At 40.3% G+C, this 25737-nt stretch overlaps 1 protein-coding gene across 1 annotated transcript; it reads left to right on the plus strand.

Moving 5' to 3' along the window:
• Positions 1–300: 300 nt before the first annotated feature.
• Positions 301–25252, plus strand: NIPSNAP3A (nipsnap homolog 3A). The gene is given in 14 exon segments (XM_083353481.1): positions 301–481; positions 8224–8446; positions 9094–9249; positions 10731–10880; positions 12283–12369; positions 12453–12525; positions 13627–13634; positions 14975–15129; positions 15133–15201; positions 18707–18911; positions 21392–21550; positions 22309–22458; positions 24069–24155; positions 24263–25252. Coding segments are annotated over 14 exon segments (1677 nt in total). The 5' UTR covers positions 301–403; the 3' UTR covers positions 24340–25252.
• Positions 25253–25737: the final 485 nt, after the last annotated feature.

A 25737-nucleotide genomic window follows, 5' to 3' on the forward strand; every position in this document is an offset into this window, starting at 1 on the left:
AGGTTGGGAAACGCTGTATTAAAGAACTCTGCTGCTTTGAAGCAGCAACACTAGATGAGATCCCTTTAAAAAAAACAGCAGTGGGAACAACAGAGAGAGGGGACCTCGGAATTTTAGAAAAGCCCATTCGTCTCAGTAGGCAAGTATATAGCAACGCGTGTTACAAGAGATTTCGGGTGTGTGAAAGCAAAGCGAAAGGGCGACTCAAAGGCGCCACACCAAAGCACGCGCGTTTCCCTCCGCTCGGAGGTGTCGCCTCGCGATACGCCTCCCGCGCCAGCCCGCCCAGGATTGTTTTTTTTTTTTTTTGGTCGCCTAGGGCTTCCGTAAGGAAAGAGGAAGGGCAGTGTGGCGCCCTCTCGTTCTTCAACGTGGGCTCTGGGCACCGACGGATTTCCTTGCCATGTTGGGTCTCCGCGTGGCCTCCTTTCTTGGCCGCCTTCTCAGAAGAGCAGCAGCGGCAGAGCCTTTCCGAGCCCAGGTAAATCCCCTGGGAAACCCACCTGTCCCTTTCTGCCCGGCTGCGGACCGTTAGGTGCCTGCTTGACCTTGTTATACGCGTTTTCCATATGGGACCTGCTATTCCAGACTGGGCTGGAAAGAGAGGTCTGCGGGCGGGATCGCAACCCCTCCTCACCCCACGCCGCCCCACACACCCGCCGACTGACAGTGATGGACAGTGATGGATATATTTATATGCATTTATATATAAGGGCATGGGACGTGGTGGCTCAGTGGGTTAGGACGCTGAGCTTGTCGATCAGAAGGTCGGCAGTTTGGCAGGTCGAGTGCCGCATAGCAGAGTGAGCGCCTGTTACTCGTCCCAGCTTCTGCCAACCTAGCAGTTCGAAAGCATGTAAAAATGCAAGTAGAAAAATAGGGACCACTAGGGTGGGAAGGTAACAGCGTTCCGTGCGCCTTTGGCGTCTAGTCATGCCGGCCACATGACCACGGAGACGTCCTCGGACAAGCGCTGGCTCTTCGGCTTTGAAACGGAGATGAGCACCGGCCCCTAGAGTTGGAAACGACTAGCACGCATGTGCGGGGGAACCTTTACCTTACTTATATATAAGGGCGATATGTATGTATATAGCATGTCAATATGCGTTTTAGGTATGTGTACACTTTTGAGAGCAGGCAACAATTTCATATTTAATGTGAGCCAGTGTGCCCACAACATCAAGAAAAGTGACAGTAAAGGTTATCTCTCTCTCCCCCTCTGTTGGTAAGATGCGATAAGATGCCGGCACACAAGGCCTGCGATGCAGCCTTTAAAACAGACCGGGATTTATTGCGAATTCAGTTAAGACTCTCTTAGAAGGAAGATAAAAGCTGCAACTCTGTGTTTCGCTTTCGCGGAGACGAGTGGTGTGCTTTTGCCTGCCTTTGCCTATTATTGCTCCGGCTTCCTCCCAAAATGCGAAGCTTCTAGCTCCCCACCATCACCCACCTTCCCAGGTTGCCTAGCAAGCAGGTAGCAGCACCTAGCGGATTTTGGATGATCTCAGAAATGTTCAGCCTGGAAGAGGGCAGTGGCAAACAGCTTCCATAGTACAGGTAATCCTCTACTTAAAACAGAAAAAAGTGACGTAAGACCATTTTTCACATTTATGACCATTGCAGGATCCCCATTTTCATGTGATCAAAATTCAGATGCTTGGCAACTGACTCATATTTATGACAGTTGCAGGGTAATCATCTTTTGCAACCTTCTGACAAGCAAAGTCAATGGGGAAGCCAGATTCACCTAACAATCGCGTTACTAGTTGGTTCACATGGTGTAGTAAGATGGAGGGTTTGTTGTCACTGTGTGTTGGGGGGGTGGGGGCACAAAGGGAGGCTCAGCTAATCTCAATGTACACATAGTTGTACTTTGACAATAAAGGTTCATTTCACTAACTTAATAGCTGCAGTGATTCACTTAACAACTTTGGCAAGAAAGGTCATAAAATGGGGCAAACTCACTTAACTACTGTCTCACTTAGCAACACAAATTGTGATCGTAAGTCAAGGACTGCGTGTATAGTATAGTATTTGGTATAATATGGCTTCATACGACCATGTCCCCTTGATTCTTTCCTTTCTGCCTTCCTCTATTTACATTTCTACATAACGGTCTATCTGCCTCCAGGATGTCACTAAGATTCAAACTCATTTGAAAGGAGATTTTAATTTTACAATCTGCTTCCATTTCTGAAGCTCAAATATCCTTTCATTTCATTTGTCCCAAGTCTGAAATATTCAGTTGATCAGGAGTATTTCCCAAATATTCATGTTTTGGACTGAGCATTCATCAATAAATTTGCTATGAATGTATCACAGTTTAAAATGGTTTTTTTAAAAGAACAGTGTGTGAGTTTGGCAGTATGAAAAAAGCCAAACCACATTTCTGTGTTGTTGCCAAGAAAATTAATGGGCATATCATAGAATCATCAAAAATCGAGCTCACTTTGACAGAAACAGTGGCGAATGAACTGCTTGCTGATTGAAAGATAATTGGAAAATGAACTCTTAAGAATGTGTAAGTAGAAACTGACAGTAAAGAGAATTGGGGCAGTTTGGATGCATTTTTCTGAAGGGTTCTCTGCTTTTAAGAGTTGTGTAACAAATCAAATGTGTATGCTTCTCCCATCAATACTTTTGCAAGTTAAATAAGCTTATGTGAATGTTAAAGGGACAGGGTCTGGTAAGAGAGAAAAACAAAATATGGAAACTCTGGAAGAAGTAAATTAGCAACCAATTATCAGTATAAATCTGATACCATTTTCACTCCTTCACTGGATGGGCCATTTTTACTGAATCAGTTTTTCTCCTGAGAGTGGCATATGATACTGTTTCTCCCCGTGCTATTAAAAAAGCATCATTTGATCACTTTTCTCTCCAGCACAAATGGGCAAGTTTTAGTAGTACATTTCTAACATAATTCTCTTCAGAGGATTTTACCAGTCTTAAGACAGTTTCCGATAAAATATCATTGTCATTAGTAGCCTTGGAGGTTTGATACAATAGGAGTTATGACTCAGGAACTTTGCATTGCAAATGCATTTTTCAATATGTTTTGTGCTTAGGCTATGTTGAAAAAACAAATTCCTCCTATATGCTGTGTGTGTAGGGAGGTCCAACTGCATCACTTTTAACTTTTGCTGAAGAGGCCTTAATGCCAATGTCCAAATTTTGTTTAGGATTATGAGTATTTGTTTACTTAGTAATTTATTATGAATCTCTAGTGATTTCTCCTTACACATAACATTTTTAACTGACTGAACATTTTTATTGACATGATGGAAGTTAAAGCTGAGCTGCGCCAATGGTTCAGTGGTTTTTAAAAAAAACATGCTGGATCAAAATAAAATAAATCTCTGCAACATCAGATTTTGACTTTCATAATGTGGAAGAGATGTAGGAGAAAATGGGACGATTTTTGATTGAAGTGAGATTTCAAATATATGTGTGTATTAATTTCTAGGCATCTTTGAAGAAATGCTACCCAAGAAAAATGCAGCGCTTCTGTCTGGGGCTTGAAAGTTACGGCTTGGAAAGCATGTTATGAACTAACGCCAGAGATGAGCAGTGGTGCGTGATGCTATGAAAAATGCACTGTCGGTTCCTAAATGAAACAGATCATGATATTTTACCATGGACTGCTTACATGCACATCTTTCACTGTGCTTCTAGTCATTGATTAGCGTAGTAGTTTCTAAATTGTGTTAGAAATCTTGCACTTCTTTGGAAGATAATCAGTGCTTTTTCTGTTGAAAAATTAGTAAAGGTAGAAAATATTCCTGAAAGACAGCGTCACAAATCTCAATATTTTCTGCCCTGTATAGCCTGAATATTGTTATTTATTATTTATTCAGGCTTCTATGCCACTCCAGTCCAAAGAATATTGGATGCATGCATACTTTATAAAATAAAATCAAGCAAATGTAGATTCTAGTGTAAATTGATGTAGAAAGAATTTCTGTTTATAGGATATGTGAAATGTATTGATTTTGTTAGTTGTTGATAATTGTCTTACTTCATAAAATGTTAAACTGTAATATAGTTTGATTTGGGTTAACCAAGCTATTATAGTCTGTAATCCATAGTTTATGGATACCGTAATGTATATAATGGCATCATGGAACATCATGACAAGGAGATAATGCTGGGAATCACGTTAACCCTTTGCACGTATAACATAGCTGAGTAATTCTCAGCTAGTCACTCTGTTATTTAGTTAGCCGAGACAAAATGTGTTTTATTTAGCAAGCTTTGTGTTGCAAGGCAGTCTTGAGTTTTGGGGTAAAATGACTATGATCTATTCTAGAGTCTAGACAAGAGATTTCTTAAGAAAATGTCAGCCATAGTTGCTGGCAAAACAGCAGGAAGTCTGTTGTCTAGAGAGACCACTGTCACTCAACCCTGAAGCTCAGTGTTGGTCAACTTCAGTATATTTGTGTTGTAAATTTCTTCCTATGCATGCTCTGAAAAAAGTTACTTTGCAAGCTTTGTGAATTACAGCATGGCTTTATACATCACTCTTGAACAGTGTTGCATCCAGCTTGCTGGCTGGGGAATTCTGGGAATTAAAGTCTACATATCTTCAAGTTGCCAAGATTGAGAAATACTGCCTTTAATATGTACTTGGTGTAACAATTCAGAGAAAAAGGACAGCATGGTTTCTCTAATTTGATCCCTGTTTCCAGATGGGGGAGTAATAGCTGCACACTAGAAACAATGTTTCCCATAAAAATAATGATCAGAGGGTTAATTATATGGATTCCCAACATATTGACTAGATATGTCACCAGACCATCCCCAGATGTTTTTACTAGGATCCCTTTCCTAAAAAAAATCTGGCCAGGATCAACTGATTTGGAACTAAATCACTGATTACATGTGCTACCAAGGCTTCATCAGAGGCTATTGTGTATACTCATTGTCCCTTCTAGTATAAAAAAGTAGCAAAAGACCCCACCAAGTTTGAACCTCACCGAGACCTAAAAGTCCTATGAGAGTATACCAACTCCTGGTCTATCCCGCACTATCTCCCAAGGGACTCAGGGCGGCTAACAACAACAAAAATTAAAGGTCTCTGTACAGTAAATTAAAATTTAAAATTGAAATAAATTAAAGATTAGAGTTAAAATTGTAAACATAATTAAAATCCCTGTCAGTCCAGGTCAGCCAGGTGGAAAAGGAGTGTTTTGAGGCCGCGGCGAAAGGACCGGAGATCTTGGGTCATTCGAAGCTCAGGGGGGAGCTGGTTCCATAGGGCTGGCGCTCCCACAGAGAAGGCCCTCCCCCTGGGGGTCGCAAGCCGACATTGCCTAGCTGATGGTACCCTGAGGAGGCCTTCTCTGTGTGAGCGTACTGGGCGATGGGAATTCGTTCCCGGCAGCAGATGGTCCTGCAAGTATCCCGGGCCTAAGCCATGTAGGGCTTTAAAGGTAAGTACCAGCACCTTAAATCTCACCCGGAGGGCAACCGGTAGCCAATGCAGCTCACGCAGGAGGGGTGTAATATGGGAGTATCGGGGAGCTCCCATCACTACCCGTGCAGCTGCACTCTGCACCAGTTGAAGCCTCCGGGTGGTCTTCAAGGGCAGCCCCATGTAGAGAGAGCATTGCAGTAGTCTATACGGGAGGTAACGAGTGCGTGGGTGACTGTACGTAGGGCACCTCGGTCCAGAAAGGGGCGCAACTGGTGTACCAGGCGAATCTGGGCAAATGCCCCCCTAGCCACGACTCCAATATGATCTTCAAAACTGAGTTGTGAATCCAGGAGGACGCCCAGTTTGCGTGCTCTATCAACGGGAGGTAACATCTCCTATAATCAAAGATGGAACCTCTTGGACTAAACGAGATGTTGGTATATAAAGCCACTCAGTCTTGGCCGGGTTGAGCCGGAGCCTGTTCTTTCCCATCCAAATCTGTACCGCTTCCAGGCAACGGGACATCACATCGAGGGCATCACTGGGTTGGTTCGGGGTGGAGGTGAAAAGCTGGGTATCATCAGCATATTGATGAGATGTGGATTGCCATACGTTTTTCTTTGGTATACTCTTTAATACTTTTCAGAATTTGGTATACTCTAATACTTTTCAGAATTTCATCCTGGTTTTAGCTTATTGTCTCTGAATTCTAATTAGTTCCTGGCTGGCTATTGGGGTTGCAACATAATGTGTGAACCCAGGCAATTGGTTTATTCAATAAACCATGTAAGGACTAATCACGTGAACCAATTCAGTGTCTTTTCATGAATAATCACTTTCTTAACATGACTCAGTTTGATTCAGAATCTGGTTGATAAAAACATTTGCTTTTACCAAAAATTCAAATTGCTCCATTTCATAGGTACATCTTAATTATTTCAATATTTTTTCTAGATAAATGTTTACAATTGTAACTTACATTAGAGTCATTTTACGCATGATATGTTACTTCCATTAGGACTTGGAAAACACAAACCCTCTGCATATTGTTTCTGATTCTGAGCTCATTGATGTGTGCCTGCCATTTTCTGTATGCATCTTAGGGCTTGAAAAAAAAATATTTGGAAAGAGCGTGTCGGATGTTGGACAGCAGCGTCACCTGTCTGACTTTTGTCAAAGCAGCCTGATTTTTTTTTTCCAAGTCTTCCTGTGAGCTGAGAAAAAAACAACAAGTGCTTTAAGAATTCCTTTGAAGATTCTTAATACGTTTTTAAAAGCTGCTTTGGAGATTTCAAGCTTTAAAACATTCGTTAAAGCATCAGCATATTTTTTTCCCCAGATTTAGACATAAGCTTGAAAAAACAGGTTACTCTAATGAAAGATGTGATACTTGAACAGAGTCCGAAACACTCTCTACTTTTGGAAGCGTATGATACTTTGTGAATACATTTGTATAAGAAAGTCCGGACTTTGCAATGTCTTCTTCTCTGGGAACAATTGAAGGTACTATTGTAACTCACAGACCAAATTTTCCTTAGACATCATAACTTCTGTATCTTTTTATGAGCTTTTGTGTACTACTGAAAATGCTTGTCATAATGCCATCTGCACTTCAGTGTCAAGAAGCAGTTGCTTAACCAGATATTGAATTACAGAAATCCCCCTTGTGAACTTCCAGAGCATTTTTTCATGCATAACACCTCCTTTATAATGGATTTTGGGAGTCTAGGAAGATACAGATCATTAACTGAATGAGCTCCTTCTCAGTTTTTTTTTCTTTCTTACTTCCTCTCTATCTTGGATTTTTCTACAAATCTTCAAGATGAATGGCATAATAAGTGCTAAAGCACTGAAATTTGTATTTGATCCCAGTGAATTACAGGTAGTCCTCAACAGTGGTACTGAAAAGAGTGACCTATGACTGTTTTTCACACTTACAAGTGTTGCAGCATCCTCACAGTTATATGATCAAAATTCAAAATGGAGCTGACTCATATTTATATAGTTGGGGTCATGTAATCACCTTTTGCGATCATCTGGCAAGCAAAGTCAGTAAAGAAGCCAGATTCAATTAACAACCATATTACTAACTGAAGAACTGCAGTGATTCATTTAACAACTGTGGCAAGAAAGGTTGTAATATGAGGCAAAACTCGCCTAACATGGGCCCGGATTATCTGAGGGAGCACCTGCTGCCAGTGTCAATTTCCCATCGTCCTGTGCACTCCCATAGGGAGGGCCTCAGGGTACTGCCGGTCAAGGATTGCCGACGGGCGATCCCCAAGGGGAGGGCGTTCTCTGTGGCCGCGCCTACCCTATGGAATCAACTGCCAACGGAACTCCGGACTGCCCCCGACCTTCGTTCATTTCGCCGGGACCTAAAAACCTGGCTCTTTGAGCTATCTGGCCTGGACTGAGGGGTTTTAATGATTTTAAATTGTGATTTTAACTTTTTGGGTCTATACTTAATTTTATTTTATTTTAATTTTATATTGTATTGTTTTTAAATTTTGCCCTGTAAACCGCTCTGAGTCCTTCGGGAATAGGGCGGTATATAAACCGAATTAATAAATAATAATAAATAATAAATAACAAATGTCTCACTTAGCAACATAAATTTTGGGCTCAATTGTGATTGTAAGTCAAGGATTGTTAAAATGCAAAACTTAAACATGAATGAAGCTTTAACATTTTAGTTGCTAAAATTCCCAGGTAGTATCTTATTGATCAAATCATATATTGCATGATTACAAATCCAGAAACTATCATTTCCACCTAATTTTTTTTATGCTTTTGTCTCTTTAAAGGCAAATGTGTTTCAAGCTTGTTCATCTTTTGCTACGGGACCCAGACAGGAAGTTGGCACTATCTATGAACTTCGTACTTACGACATTAAGCCAGGAAAGGCAAAGGAGTTCCTTGAATTGGTCAATAAATCTATTAAGATTCGTATGGTTCACTCACCGATGATTGGATTCTGGACAGCTGAATTTGGAGCAATGAATAAAGCATTTCATATTTGGAAATACGGTAAGAATTGCATGGCGTTGTTTCAAAGAGGTTGAATGTGCCTTTTTAAAGTTATTTCTATGAAGTTTGTTACCAGGTTATATGGATACCATCACAGGGTTACAAATAACATCCAAAAGAGATTCGTTAGGACCTTTGGGGCTAATGAAGCCGGTTTAGAAGCACTATTTTAGCTAAGCAATAGAAAAAGGCCAGAGTAATCGTCCTGCTTGCCAAAACACATCAGACTGTCTGCCAGTCAGAAAAGTTGGCAATGGACATTCCCATTGGAGAATTCTGGAGAATTCTGAGGCATCGGAGCTCACAATCTGTAGCTGCTAAAGAAGGCCCTGGTCTTTCTCTTTCAACAGCTGGAGTTTCTGACATTTGCTGAAACCATTTGGAGCTTAATTCACAATTTTCGTAAGTATTAGGATTATGCTACAGGGCATGGCTCAGCAAAACAGCATGGGAAGTTCTCAAAGAGAAAATAGGACGGGGCAGACTACATATTCCAAGGCTGCATTTGAGAAAGTTCTCTAGTAGCAATATTAAGTTAAAACTTCTTATAAAATATTAAGTTTATTTCACTATAGTTTTGTACTTTTATCCTGGAAGCCATTATAGCACGGCTGTAGGAGTTCAGTCTCTCTTTTTTCGTCTCACAGATAATTTTGCACACAGAGCAGCTGTAAGGAAGGCTGTAGTCAATGATAAAGAATGGCAGGAAAAACTGGCAGCAATTCTTCCACTTCTGGATAAGCAGCATATGGAAATTGCTTATATGGTCCCCTGGTGCGAATTGGGAACTCCACCAAAAGAAGGTCTGTTTTCTTGCTCCTTAACCTGTTGTACTGATTTCAAAGCCGGTGAATTGAATTCCACAGAAATTCAGAAATTGTTTGAGGAAATGGTCTGGGGAAGATAGGTTTGGGATCGACAGAGGTTTGCTAGAATTATGGAGAGCAACTGATTAACAATATTCATTAGTTTCTTCTTGAGGAATAAGGGGAGCCAAGATGGCAACACACTGACTAGCAGCTTCTGAAATAAACTCCTTCCTTGCAACAGGCTTTGTCACTTCCGGTTTAACTTGATACCCCCAAAATGGCTCCCAAGGACAAGAAAAGAACCCAGACCACACCTAGTTATGTTACTGGAACCCATAAATCTTAACTGAGGTAATAAGCTTCAGCTCCCTTCCTTTTTCACTTATTGTTTTTTACCCTGGCTCTAACCAGCTTATAAAGATACACATATGCCAAAAAACAACAACACACACATCATAGGCTAGTGCACGGGCTGGCAACCCGTGGCTCTGGAGCCGCATACGGCTCTTTCAGCCTTCTCCTGTGACTCCCAGTTTGCAGAGACAGAGAGAGTCACTTGCGCTTCCCTTCTCTCTCTCTCTCTCTCTCTTTCTCTCTCTCTCTCTGTATGTGTGCACGTGTGTGTGTAACTCACGCTGTTCTCCGAGAAGCTGACAAACCTATTGGGCGGGGCTCCTGCCTTTGCTGCGTCTCCGCAGGAAGCAGCAGCTCTCAAGGGCAGGAGAGCCAGCCCAGTAAGAATGTGTGTCAGCTTGTCCGAGAACAGCGTGAAGCCAGCTTGCCAGGTGAGCAGACGATCGGAGAGAGGGGGGGAGAGAGAGAAGAGAGAGAGAACTCATGCACAGCAGCCTCTATTTCTTTTTAATTAAACTCTCAGTCAAGTTTCCCCCCTCACGTGCGCACATGCACGCATTTTGTGTCTCCCAGTATTTTTTTTTCCTCTGGGAAACAGGTCCAAGTGGCTCTTTGGGTATTTAAGGTTGCCGACCCCTGGGGTAGTGGGAGAAACAAAATTGGGAATTATCATATTTGCGTGACTTTCCATAGCTATGGACTGAAACCAAAACAATATTTCAAAATATTCACTCTTTTAATCTCATTTTAAAAGGTATCATATTTTTCTAGTCCTTATTTATATTTGTGTATGTGTGTGAGAGAGAAATTACTATGTCTATTGCTGTCTCTTAAAATGATTTCATATATTGGTAAAATGGCGTTTTTAAAGTGGACAAATTATATTTAAATCTCTTCTGTTTGAGACAGGCATGGGATCTGGACTGATGGGCATACCTAAACAAATGTAATTCTGAATTATGGACCAAAAGTAAATTTAAACCCAAGCATGCGTAGATTTAAAGCAAAAAGTAAAATGAAATTGAATTTAGATCAGTGGTGAAGATAATGCACTGTAAAAAATGAGCTGCTTGTTTTTATCCCACTGTCTATAATAACCTGAAAATGATATTTTCTCCCAGGGGTTTATGAGTTGGTGACTTATCAGCTGAAACCAGGTGGACCAGCTTTATGGGGAAAATCATTCAAAGCAGCTATTGATGCACATGTTAGTAAAGGCTATGCAAAACTGATTGGCTTTTTCCACACAGAATATGGATTTCTTAATACAGGTACAGGCTCATGTTTTTTATATTTCCAATACAAAATCATGCCCCAACATATATATATTTTTAATATTCCTATGATCCATAACTTCACATGTGCTCAGTTAATATCTGTAACTATAGGACAGGAACAAGAAGGGGTCAGGTGGTTCTAGATTTAGTCATACTAGACTTCTTCTAGGATCGGAGCCTTGACGAGGAGAAGGGGCTTGTGTGGGTAAATGAAATTGTGGGCTATGTCATCAGACATGTATAGGACCAGAATTTCCCAAGGCAAATAGCTATGATGGATACTCCAGACCACAGGTCTACAACCCGCGGCTCAGAACCGCATGCGGCTCTTTCAGCCGTCTCCTGCGGCTCCCAGTCCTCTGCCATGTGCAGTCCCCCCCAAAAAAAAGTGGGACTAAAAAAGTTCAACCAATCAATTCAAATATGCAGGGTAGGTGCATATCTCGCCTTGTCTCCACTCTTCAGTCAAACCCTGTTCTGCACATGCGCACATGTACGCGCATGCACACACATTTTTTGCGGCTCCCAGTTTTTCCTTTTGTGAGGGAACCGGTTCCGAGTGGCTCTTTCACTGTTTCAGGTTGCTGACCCCTGCCCCAGACTAACACCAGTCACATCTGCTAACCCACACTGAACCAGCATGGCAGATTAGGGTCTATTTCTTGCACATGCTAATACACACATCTTGGTTGGAAACAGGCAGAAGAGGCCTTCATCCTGCAGTGGATAGATAATGGCTAAAATGATGAAAAGATAAGACCTTTTGAAAGTTATTTTTGTTTTGCCCTTCAAACAAGTTCTGTTTAAAGCAAATAGCTATGCATCAGTTATCATTGTACTATTGAAAGCAGGATCCACACTTCTAGCATCCTAAGAATATCTAAATATTTGGAGAAAAATCTTTAGGACAGTTGCCTTACAATGAGCCAGACAGTTGTTTCATCTATGTCATATCTATGCTAACTGACAATGGCTTTCTGAAGTTTTGGAAAAAGTTTACCCACTTTTTTTTTGGTGGGGGGGAATGCCAGGACTATACCTAAAATTTTAATATGCAGAACATGGAATACAGTTATTTAACTTTAGAGCAGGGGTGTCCATCTTTGCAACTTTGCAACCTGTGAACTTCAACTCCCAGAATTCTCCGGTCAGTCTTAAAGTTGCCAAGGTTGGACATTCCCGCTCTAGAGCAATACCGTGCCTCTGTATCATAACTGATATACTTAATTTTCCTTACTCACCTCTATGACTAGCTGGGTCTTTTATAGAATTGTACAGAGAAGGTCTTAGAGGCAGAAAAATGTTTGCAGACATTGGAATTTGAATATCATAATTTGTCCTATCGATTTATATGTACACCTTGTGCTAGTACTATGTTCTTGCTTTACTTTCACAGTTCATGTACTTTGGTGGTTTGAGAACCCAGATATCCGGGCAACTGGAAGGCATATGGCCCATGAAGATGCCAGAGTGGTAGCAGCTGGTAAGATATTACTGTGTATCTTGGAATGTCTATCAATGCTTTTTTAAAAGTTTGAGAGAGTGTATTTTAATTCTTATTTTCAGTTCGGGCGAATGTTCAGTTCTTGGAAACCCAGAAAAACATGCTTCTGATTCCTGCATCATTTTCACCTCTGAAGTAGCTTTATTCCAGTTGAATGATAGCACATAAAAGTCATTGTCTGCAACCCTCATCTGGCATTTTTATCTATAAAGGCAGATTGAGGGTAGTTTTGAATAACAGTCATTATGTGTGGAAACCCATGTTATCCCTCTCAAATAGATACTTTTCTAATCATCTGCATAAAAATAGATTCAAATTATATGGATAAGTAATGACTTAGTATAGAATATCAGCACTTAAATGTTTAGCGCTCAGAATAAAAAAATAGGGGATATGTCTGAATTAATATTTTCCTTCTGGTATTACACTTATATTTAAATATCTTAACTTACAAATAAAACTAAAAACAAACTAATTATAAAGTATAATAATCTAAAACTGCTCAGACCTATGAGTAATAAAAAGTTGATGTCACGATGTTATTTGATCAGGAAATGCTCATGATTAATGTATAGATTGCAGTGAGATCAAAGAAGGAAGTTTCACTTATTACAGCTGAAATGTATTTATTTATTCTTGTATATTTGGTGATGGATCTGAACTTTTTATGGTATTTATTATTGCACTATGATTGAGATTATTAAATGCAAAATTAAATAGATTTTCTGGATTGTGTGTATGCAATTCTGTCATTTCCTGTCCTGCCCCTTAGCAGTTCCACTCATTCTGCCTGTTACATATCTTGTAAGGCATCTTAAGTGGCATATTGTAGATTCTATATGCCATCTTTACAATCTAAAGGATATGATGTTCTTCAATCTAAAAAAAAATCCATGAACACATTGCAAAATTTTGAAATATTGCATATTTTCACTGATTACATAAAATATTTTACATTTGTTAAGTTTCATACATCCCAGAACTAATTCTAATTCTTATATCTTTGGTTGAAAATTAAACTTGATTCTTCCAGTCATCTTTACTATTATATGTACTTTTGTGAGACTAAACGTATGGCACTTTTATCTAAATGGATATGTCAGCCTAGACTACACACCTGCTTTACATATTAGAAATAACACTCTGTAAACTTGAGAAAGGGCTACAACTGAAGCCACTTCATTTTCATTCACCTTCCTCTTAATGTTTTAACTCAATCAGTCTTTGATTCTGCAGTTCCAAAAGTTTGAAAACATAAAGCTAAGGCATGGAAAAATTGTGGCTTTTAATTCTGCATCTGATGGGGCTCCTGGTTCTGTTCAGACGAGTTGGGACAGTTCCAATTCTTCCAAATTTTAAGTCCACCACATCTGAAGGACGTCCAGTATGAAAAGGCTGCCAGACGGACCAAAACAAAGCATGTCACCCTTTGAAGCCGTTTCCTTCATTTTGCCTTAGTCTGAACGTGTAAACACAGGGCGATTTGCTCTGTGCTGCTGTATAGGTAACAACAGCCCCTGGAAACCGCTGGCACCGGAATTGTGGATTCACCTTTTCACGATTTGATCTTTGTACTGCAGTGCTTTTTTTGTAAAAGAAAAAGGTGCCGGAACTCACACATGTCATACAACCCGCCTTGCCTACCCTACAAGGTTCCATCCAAAAAAGGTGCCGGAACTCTGTTCTGAGCGTTCAATGAGAAAAAAAGCCCTGTTATACTGTAACGTAGGGGTCTTCAAACTTGGCCCTTTTATGACTTGTGGACTTCAACTCCCAGAATTCTTTAGCCATGCACACTGGCTGAGGAATTCTGGGAGTTGAAGTCCACAAGTCATAAAAGGGCCAAGTTTGAAGACCCCTGCTGTAACGTCTGGGCCATACAGCCTATAGCTTAACGCCCCTCCTGGCAATAGTAAAATTCCAGTTTTCAGTTCCTTAAGAGAGAGCAGGCAATACGCACGGTTTTCACAAAATAGGCATTTCTACCACTCTTTGTGATAGTCCTACCGGAAGCTCCAGGGAAAAGTTTTAGTTGAGGAATTTATACGGTCTAATGAGCACATAATGCCGGAACTAATAATTCTGGAGCTGAGAAACGAGAAATCCCATTGCAAACGCCCCCTCCCCCGCGCGTGACATGGGATTCCCTTCGCAAAACGACCCTTCACGCGCGCTCAAGCGTCTCCCCTGGAGTTTCGCGGGGAAACGTTTGAACAAAGTCCAAGGAAACCCCCCCAAGAGTGGCGGGATTACCATCTATCGCAGGAGTCTTCAAACTTGGCCCTTTTATGACTCGTGGACTTCAACTCCCAGAATTCCTCAGCCAGGCACTCTGGCTGAGGAATTCTGGGAGTTGAAGTCCACAAATACAAGGGCCAAGTTTGAAGACCCCTGATCTATCGGCTCCAGCAATCCTGGCCGAGGATGAAGGATGCCGAGAGTTGCAATTTAACCACATCTTCAGCTAAGAGGTAAGACTTCCGCGTGTCTCCGCGCGCGCGCACACACATGCACACACACACACGTGTCGTGGCGGAAAGGGGTTGGGAAGAGGCGGCGCGGCCCATCCAGGCTTGCTGAGGAGGCGGCCACGAGTTTCTCCTCGGCCAATGCTTTGCCTGGATGCGGCGGCGGCGGGCGGGTCAGACGGCAGTAGGAAGTGCCGTTTACCGCCCTTCAGCTGGGCTCCGTCCCTTGGCTGTTGCGGCGCTGCTGCCTTTCCGGCGCCCGGGCGATTGTTAAGAGACCATGCAGGGCACCCGGGCAGTCCTCAGAGGAGTCGGGGCAGCGGCGCGAGCGGTCAGCGCTCAGGTAAAAGGAGGGAACGGAGGAAGACGCTGGGGTGGAGGACAGAGCTTCGCAGTTCCTGTGTGCAGTGCGGAACTGTTGGGCAGGCAGGCGTCCAACAGGTGGGGCCCTCCCTGCAAGAGATGCTCCGCAATGGCGCCGCAGCCGCCTTCCGTTTAATCCAGGGGTCTTCAAACTTGGCCCTTTTATGACTTGTGGACTTCAACTCCCAGAATTCCTCAGCCAGCTTTGCTGGCTGAGGAATTCTGGGAGTTGAAGTCCACAAGTCATAAAAGGGCCAAGTTTGAAGACCCCTGGTTTAATCTTTGCCGCTTGCTGTAAAACGACGGGAGAAAAGGAGCGGGGAGGGAGAAGACCAAAGAGCCGAGGAAGCTAGGAGGAAAAAGTCGGCCGGAAGGAATTGTTCTATTGGAGACAAAAGGACTTGGAAAAACCCCTTGGATTTGAGTTTGGGTTGGGTCGGGGGAAAAAAAAAAGTCTTTGAAGAAAGTATGCGGATCAAGCCACCTCTGGCTCGACTTGCCTTTTCTAGCGTTTGAACGAAGTGTTGGCAGTTAAGGAAACAAAACGCCACTGGAGAAAAGAGGACTTTCCCCAAAATTATTTATTTATTTATTTATTTGTTTGTTTGTTTGTTTGTTTATTTATTTATTTATTTATTTATTTATTTATTTATTTATTTATTTGATTTATATACCGCCCTTCTCCCGAAGGACTCAGGGCGGCGTACAGGGCAATAAAAATAAGAATACGGGATACAAGATTTAAAGTTAAATGATTGTGCCCAATGTAGTAGGTTAGCAGGACATGCACCCCCTCCCTATTCTCCTTTGTTGCCTGTCCAAAGATATTGTCGTTTATTCTACCGTCTTCCTCTTTATTCATTCTGAGCCACCATCTCCCGTGTCCTCCTAAATGCAGGTTTGGGCTGATGGTTAGAAAACCAGTGTTGAAATGAACAAAGTGATGGGACAACTATAGAGCCTCTTTCCCTGTGTTTAGAGTAGGCAGATGCGGATCAGAGGATGGGAATCCTCTCCCTGTGCAAGACAGCTAAATCCACTTTCTCTGTAAAACTATTAACTATGGAGCCTTAAATGTTCTTTAACATTTGCTGTGTTGGTATCAAAAGAATCCTTATTTGTGAAGGAATGAGTGCTAATGCACACTAGATGACATTTGATATTTTTTTTTATCTGCCTATTGCTTTATAAGTAATTGAAGGCAGCAAACATACATCATACTCCTTCCTCTTATTTTTACTATGACAATAACCTTGTGAGGTGGATTGGAGTGAAAGAGAGTGAGCCAGCTGGCTTTCATGCCTAAAGCATAACTAGTGCTCGTAGTCTCCTGGTTTCTAGGCCAGCACCTTAACTACTACACTAAACAGACGTTTCTATTGTAGAACCAATGTAGGGCTGATCTAGCTGTAAATGTATGCATTCAAACTCCCACACTGATTTGTTTTTATGTCTTAAAAAAAATAAAACATGCATTTTCCCCTCCTCCTTCTGCAGCTTGTATTCTAGTATTTTGTTCTGTTCCTCATTTGTGGATGCATCATTAATTGCATTATAACTGCCTTTTGTACTTTTATCTTCAAATAATCTGTTAACTAACAAAAAAGCCAAAGGCCATCCAGTAATTTTTGCAGATGTATGCAGATTTAAACTGATTTAAACTGCTGTGTATTCTACAAACTCGCAATGTCACGTGACGTCCCGCGACGTATCGGAACTTTTTCCCATTGCCAAAAATGGGATGGGCGTGGTTTTTCCATGATGCTCTGGCCCCCGGGCCGGCAGTTTGACACCCCAGTTCAGCTCCATAATCTTTATTAAATTTCCCTGTTTTTTCTGAGCTTGGTTGAATAAAAATATATGCATTGTTCTAAAACTGCTTTTTTATATAACTGGGGCGTTTGGCTGGCTTAACACAAAACATTTTTTTCCAGAAGTGCCACATTTGATATGCAAAGTGAAATCTTGAATTTTGACATTGTGGCTGTGATGAAACCATTGGATGAATAATTCAGCATAGTTGGAAGGCTTGTTCTAACAAGAGGGCTACTCAATTTGTGCTGCAAAATCAAGATGACCACCAGATGGTAGCGTATAAGATACAAATTCATCTCTGTTCTGCCATCTTGTGATTATTTCACATGTTGCAGTCCAAATTCACTAGCTCTTTTATTGCTCCTTTTGCTCCAAAGGCCCTATATCTCTCCTGTAATATTCAGTTGCCAGCAACTTTTGAGAAGGAAAAATACAGCAATGAAGCTAATGTGATGTGATTAAAATGTTTTCAATTGTTAAAGAGCAGTGATTGCATACTTGAGGATCAAAAGGAATTAGTGAATAATCCAGCTCCCACTTTTGTAGTGTTATCTAGACACTGAAATTAATACCATATCACTCTCATTGTTTGCTTTTTCTATCTTTCTTTGGATCAGGTGGAGTAATCAGTGCTTTGCATTGAGTAATTCCTAGTGCAATACTACCAGTTTAAACAAAGACAAGACGAATGTTTAGAGAGTAAAGATGACCTTATTGCTCTGTAGATTTTATTTAATTGCAAAATAAATCAAGTTTAGTGATACCACTGCTATGGCCTGTCTGGTACTTGTATAGCAACCATGACTGTAAGATTAAAAAAAGGCCAAAGTGCAGTTCTAAAATTCCAGGCTTGTACAAAGTCCTATAAAACCACGGCTTGCTGAAATTATTGGCAGGGTTTGTAATTGTGCAAAGCTATGGTGGATCAACTACAGTGGCTATTTTTTTGCCCATTGCAGTAACAAAAATGGAACGTACTGCATTTTGGCCTGGTGCAATGTTTGAATCCAGGACACATTTGTACAAAAAATTGAATTTAGCAGTTTTATAGAAGGGTCAAAATGGTAGCCAGAGAATAAGGTGTTCTAAGAACATAATAATAAAAAAACACCATAGTCTCAACTAATCCAGCAATTTGCGCCACCCAATAGCCATTCAGATCCAGATAGCCAAGAATGTATAGTAGCACAAGAGGCTCTTCTCCGCTTCTGTTACTCTGTATCCTACTTGTATTCAGCATGTAACCATTAACACTACTCTCCATTGATGATGCTAAACCCTGTGAATGTTTGTTTCCTTTTAAACCATTTTGACCCATTCATTGGTGACCATTGCCACATCTGATGACTGTGATTTTCATAGTTTAGCTGATTCTTTTATACTAAAAATTGAATGTGCCTTGAGTTGGGAATTCTGGCCACTATTGTTAGCATAATAATCCTGCTTTCCCTAGTCTTTCACCTCAAAATGGGTTTAATTTTAGATTCACTACTTTGTGAGACCATAATTGTAGAAGACTTGCGGTAGTCTTTCTCTTACTTTTTCACATCACACTGCAAATGTGAAAGAAAAATATATTGCAGTTTATTTGCATTTGTTCATATTTATCTGAATAAATAAGTAATTCATTACTATTAGCATTTATGTGTGTTTCTGTTATTTATTTTCAGGCTGCATCTTTTGCCACAGGGCCTCGACAGACCGATGGGACATTCTATGAGTTTCGTACTTACACAGTTAAGCCAAACAAGATGAAAGATTTTCTGGACCTCACCAGTCAAAACATTCACCTTCGCACAGTTCATTCCCCAATGGTTGGATACTGGACTCTAGAATTTGGGGGACTGAATAAAGTTTTCCACATTTGGAAATACGGTACCGTATGCAGTGTTTTACGTTATTTATCAAACTTCTGTACTGCTCGTCACATTCCTGTGCCTCTGGGTGGTTTACAAATAAAATGCTAAAAACTTATCAAAAGTCACAGTTAATGCAAAGTTAGAAAGCAGAATGACAGAGTTAAAAAGAACAATTGCAAAGTTAAAAGGCAGAGGGACCATCTTCAATCCACCAACCACCCCCAGGATTGCATGACTCCCGTGTCCAGTGGTGGGATTCAGCTGGTTCGCACCACTTCGGCAGAACTGTTAGCTAATTTTTTTGTTGCCCAGGCCCAGAATGGACTTCTGGAAGTGGCATCCACCCAGAGAACCGGTTGTTCACATATTTGAATCCCACCACTGCCCATGTCAGTTGGAGCCGGGTAAGGGTGCTCTTTTGAAAGGCTAAGAGAGTGACTTGCCTTGGGTGGGAGGGAGGGAGGAGTAAGATATTTCCATAGGTGTATTATAGTACTTATTATGTGATGGATTAAGTAATAAGATTATTATTCTGGCTTCCCATGGGATATGGGATGTCTTCAGATTATTCAACCAGTATGAAAAGATTCACTGCAGAAACTCCTGTTACCGCCAGTGCGGTTTAAATAAGAAATCTTAGAAACTGTTAAGAAAGCAAGCAGCATCTCTCAAGAGCTAACGTTTCATTTAACAACTGCCAGTTCCTGGCTAGTTTTATTGCAGTCCAATAAAAGGCTGTTACTTCACAATTTAGTTGGTTTAAAATTGACAAAATAAACTTTTCTGTCAGAACGTGCATATACGTTTGGAATCAGTATAGCTTCAAAATTACGGGGAATGCTATAAGGCTCACTCAATTTTGTAAATAGCCTTCAAGCCCCATCAGCCCCTTCCTTGTTGCAACTTTTCTATTCTCTGATTCTCTGAGCAGCACAGACTGCTCTCTTACAGAATCGTAAACTCCCAAACGAAGAACAAGTCTCCTGTATTCTATTTTTAGTCTAAGAAATGGTATTGTTGGTGGTCTGAAAATAGAGTGGGAGAGTATGCATTCATTAGAATTGTAAATTAACTAAGGAGTTACATTTTGATTAAGGGTGAAGAATTCAGGGGTATACTGAATTCAAAAGAGGGAAAATAATCTAGATAGTAAGATTAATGTCAGGTTCTTGACTGTTCCATCTTTGCAGAAAGTGGATTTCTTCCATATTTTCTATAGCAACGTTTATTGAAATATATCTGGGACAGTGTTTCTCAACCTTGGAAAGTTTAATCTGTGTGGACTTCAACTCCCAGAATTCCCCAGCCAGCCAGCTGACTGGGAAACATTGGGAGTTGAAGTCCACACAGTTTCAACTTGCCAAGATTGAGAAACGCTGGTCTAGGATAAGGGTATAGAGATTTCCGCAACTGGACTGAATTAAATATTTTTCTCAGATTTTAAGATGAAGACTTTTCCCATCTCTTATTCATGGTTCCCAGGTGAATTGGTGAAGGAGCTGTTCTCTTAAAATGATAAGGTAGGAATATCCAGCTGGTTAGAATGGGAATGGCTCCCTGGTTGTAAACATGGTGTTACAGTACTCTGCCTATAATCTTCTAATTAGAATTTGAAATTAAAACTTGGGATCTTAAGGCCTTTATTAACTACTCTCTTGTTCAGTTCTTAGTGTGCTTGCTTGGCTCAGCAGGCCACAGTGCCCATCTTGGCCTTGCCTGGTCTGAGAAGCTAAGCAAGGGAGACCACTAGAGAATGCCAGGGTAGTGGTGGGCTACACTGGGAAGTTAAAAAAAAACCAGAAGAAGCCAATGGGCAATACTCTGATTCTGTTGCAAAGCAACAACAGCAGCAGCAGCAGAGTCAACCTTGTCTGAAATAAGATGCATGTCCATGGTAGATCTCACAAGGTCAAATACCCCAGCATACCTCTGACTATTGTCGGAGTCAAACTGGTGAGATTGATTCAGATTTATTTTTATTTTTTTGAGAATTCAATCAGAAGCACAAGACTTTACCAAAGGTGCATTTTGTTTTCTTGTTTTGGCATGTTTTTATTAGATGTTAAGGAAAATACACAGAGAATCACAAAAGAGAGGCAAGATGCTAATATATCGTCAGTTAGTTGTAAATAACTGAACATATTATGTTCCTTTTAAAAAAAATTTAAAACAGCGTTAGGTTCCAAGCAAGAATGAATGTAGAAAACAAAAACCCTGGATAAATCTGTCATGGGAACATAACAGATAATGGCTTTTATTCAATCTGAAAACTAAAACAAATGGCTGACTTTAGATGAACAAGAAGTAATGATTATGAAAGAGTCATTATGAAAAACATAAATTTATTTATTTATTTATTTTATTGGATTTGTATACCGCCCTATTCCCGTAGGACTCAGGGCGGTTTACAGGGCAGTTAAAACTTGCCAGTTAAATGATGAACTAGATGGCTAAATGCGGATGTCTTAAATTTACTGTATCTTTCCTTGTTTGTAGAGAGCTTTGCACAAAGGGCCGCTGTCCGTACAGCATTAACCAAAGATCAGGAGTGGCAGGAAAAATACATCTCTTACATGCTGCCCTTGTTGGACAAACAAGAGAATGAGATTACTTACCTGGTCCCCTGGTGTGAACTTGGCAGCTCTGAAAAAGATGGTACACTGAATGTTCACTTAATTGAGACACTGGGTCTTTTGGCATTTTTAAATGAGTAGACTGGCTGGTTTTTCTCGAGTGCGGTTCTGTCATGTAGTGGGTGAACTTTGTGCTGAAAGTCACTTACCCAGTGGCTTTTTAAATTATAGTAATTGTGGTTCCTTTTGAAAATCTAAATCTTTAGAAGCCCAGCTACTGAAGGTGTGTGCTTAGCACTACTGTTAAGTATTGTGCAGCTTAAAATTATCATTTCAGTTCATGAAAGAAAAAAATAAGCATTTGTGCCTCTGGCAAGTACAATGTATACACATAAGCACATGTTAGAGTGCGTTTTAAATCTCACCCACTTTAATCTGTGTGGGGAATTCTGGGGATTGAAGTCCACACAGCTTGAAATTGTGGAGCAATCTATAGAGGTTCTCTCTGATGTTAGAATTCCTAAGTGGACAAATGGGAAGTTGAAGTCGAAAAGTACCGTTTCAATTGAAAAATAATAATAGCACTAAGATTTCCATGCATTTCTGCCAACAATATTAGTTTCTTGTTTAAATACATTTGATGTTTTCATAATTTTTCAATTGCCCCATTATAGCAAGGAATAGAAATTCAAAAATGAAAACTTCAAATATTCTCAGTACCGAATTAGATTCTTGTACAAAATCTGTATTCATTTCCAAAATATGCACATAATATATATTGAGAAGACATTACAAATTCTGAAATCTTTTTCTTGTGGTGTTGCTACTCCCCCACCCCAGGAGTCTATGAGTTGGTTACCTTCCAAATGAAACCTGGTGGACCAGCCGTGTGGGGACAGTCCTTTAAAGCTGCAATTAAAGCCCACATAAACAGTGGATACACTAAGCTGATCGGTGTCTTCCATACCGAATATGGACTACTCAACCGAGGTATAATTGCTTATCAGATTTCAGTACAATATTGGGCTACTACCTTTTAGGTAAGAAGTAAGGAAACTAGGGACACAGTGGCTCAGTGGGTTAGGACGCTGAGCTTGTCGATCAGAAGGTCGGCAGTTTGGCGGGTCGAATCCCGAGTGCCGCGTAACAGAGTGAGCGCCTGTTACTCGTCTCAGCTTCTGCCAACCTAGCAGTTCGAAAGCACGTAAAAATGCAAGTAGAAAAATAGGGACCACTACGGTGGGACGGTAACAGCGTTCTGTGCGCCTTTGGCATCTAGTCATGCCGGCCACATACCACGGAGACGTCCTCAGACAAACGCTAGCTCTTTGGCTTTGAAACGGAGATGAGCACCAGCCCCTAGAGTCGGAAACGACTAGCACTCATGTGCGGGGGAACCTTTACCTTTACTTTAAGGAAACGTAGCCTTCAATTCATGGCTGATCTTATCTGGGCTTGAAGCTAAGCAAAATTTAATGTGATTTATACTTGGGATGGGAGACTTGCCAGGGAATCTCAGGGCTAAAGGTTAATGTGGAAAATTGAAAAATACCTTCAAATAAGGCATAGTGTTGCCAAAAGGTCTGAATGTATATGTTCAGAAAGCTGCCTAGAATCAGACTTGACTCAGAGGCAACTAAATTTCATTTTTGATGTGTGCCGCTGTGCCCACAGTAAAAAAGGACAGTAAAGATGATCTTATCTTATCTTAAATGTAAGGGAAATAAACTATAGGAAGTCCTTGTTTACTGACCACAATTGGGACTGGCAATTCCATTGCTAATCGCCATGGTCATTCAAACAAAAATTGTGTGACTGCGCTGGGATCAGGCTAACGTCTTTTACTCTTTGGTAGAAGAATCAGGGCTTTTTTTCTCATAGAACGCTCAGAACGGAGTTCTGGCACCTTTTTTGGATGGAACCTTGTAGGGTAGGCAAGGCGGGTTGTATGACATGTGTGAGTTCCGGCACCTTTTTCTTTTACAAAAAAAGCACTGAGAAGAATAATCACTTTCTTTGCTTCTTAAGAGAAATTCTGTTTTAGTCCATGCTTAGAACTTGAGCACTGGGTGATTAAAATAGGAATTCAGACAGAACTTGCAGGTTCTCTTATTTGACAAGAATAATTGGACTCTGTTCATTGATTTATCACCATAACTAATAATTATGATTTAAACATTTAATAATTTAATCCATTCAATCAAGAGATCTAATTAATTTAATTTCATTAATAATTTCATTAATTTGGTCCAGTAATTTAATTATTGGATACACGAGGACCATATTGCTGTTGTATATACGATGCTTACAGTCTGTGTTTTTGCCCTGACCTGGTATTCCATTGATGTGTGAATTGAAAGGAATTCTTTGATATCCAATATAAATGACTACTATCCATGACGAGGGATAGGCATAGCTTTCCGAACGAAGATTATTCAGCAAAGCATATTTTAATAAATGCATTGCCTGTTTAATTCATATTTTTATTGAGTTGCAATTTAGCTTTCCGAATGAAGACTATTCAAGCAAAGCATATTTTAATAAATGCATTGCCTATTTAATTCATATTTTTATTGAGTTGCAGTTTTCTGTCTCTGTAGTTCACGTGCTTTGGTGGAATGAGAGCCCAGATAGTCGGGCAGCTGGAAGACATTATGCCCACGAGGATCCTCGGTTAGTAGCAGCTGGTAAGTGAAAGATTTCTCGTCTTTTCCCTTTCCCTTTGGAATTCTCTTTGAAAAAAAAATTATATGCCACTATTAACCTTTTAATTGCCTGTGTAATTTACTTTTAGTTCGAGAAAGCGTTCAATTCCTGGAATCGCAGCAAAACAACCTCCTGCTTCCTACAGCGTTCTCGCCATTAAAATAAATATAATGCATAATGGACAAAAAAATTTTTCATTGCACTGTTAAGGACGTCTAAGGGTTTTGATAATCCAGCTATATTTTCCCCATTTATAAGATATGATACGAACCTAGTCTCTATTTCAATGATATACCTATTTCCCTTGCTGGAAATGGGAAGTTTAATCTCCCGCCCAGTGAAATGATAATTCAAGGTTTACTAAATTCTCTTATGAAAATGAACTTCCATAAATTCTTTGTATTAGGCTCCTTCCTTTTATAGTTATAAATCTGTAAAAGTGTCTCTGCAAAAGATGAAAATGGAGTCCAGAATATTTAAGAAAAGCATAATTTTTGTTGATTTTTCTGAACTACTGTACACATCATGAATAAGGATTTTTTCTAAATGGCCTTTACGGTTCCAAAGCATTATTGTCAGGTTTTTTAATAGACGTTTTGCTTGTTCTAAACCTAAGTGCTATGAAGTAACATATTATTTGCCCACAATTCTATCATTGTCTTAAGCGTGGAATTTTAACATTTCTGTTTCTCTGCTTATCACTGTGGTAGAACTGGGCCAAAAAAAGTGTTTGCACTGGAACTTCAGTCGAATGAAAAGTGTTCAGCAAATCATGAACCTGAGCTTTTCTTTCATTTTTTAAAAAAATATTTTTTTTCTTATAAATAACATCCAGGGCTCTCTTCCAGCTTTTCTTTCCTTTTCAAATTCAAATAATTTTTTTTTTCATTTATTCAGAGCTAGCTCTGGCAAGTTCAAATGCAGAAACCGAGTAAACTGATTTATTCTGAGAGAATCACTCGCAGCGGCAATATTATGTAGCATACACATTTTTATATTTTTGAACCAGTCGTAAGATTGCAGCTCCTGAAATGTAATTGTTGGAACTGAAACATTAAAATGGTTTTTTTGAAATGCTTATATTGTGTGTTTCTTATTTTAATCAACGGCTGTTGCTTCTGATTTTAATCATGACACCCATATTAAAAATCTTTTTTAAATGTTTAAGTCTGGGTCATGAACTTTTTTCAAGCTAGTTACTGGGTTGTAGTAGGATTAGAATCCATTCCCTTCTAGCACAACCCAGAAAACCAGTGTGATGTAGCATTAAGGTGCTGTGCTAGGAAGAAAGAGATCCAGGATCCAATTTTCCCTTAGGCACAGAAGCCAGCTGGATGGACTTGGCCATTCGTGCTCTTTCATCCGTAATTAGGGACAAGCTCTGTAATGAGGCAGCTGGTAAGCAAAACCCTTGTTGCATCATGCATGATAGCTTTGCCACGAGATCCAGGTGTGCACAGGGGAAAACAGGCACATCCTGCAGCCAAGGGTGACAAACATGATGAACAATTTTTTTTCCAGTACAGCGCATGACACCCAGGATAGCTGTGAAAATCCACTTTT

The sequence above is a fragment of the Vipera ursinii genome (genome assembly GCF_947247035.1).
Source record: "Vipera ursinii genome assembly, chromosome: 2".
In the NCBI taxonomy this organism is placed as follows: Eukaryota; Metazoa; Chordata; class Lepidosauria; order Squamata; family Viperidae; genus Vipera; species Vipera ursinii.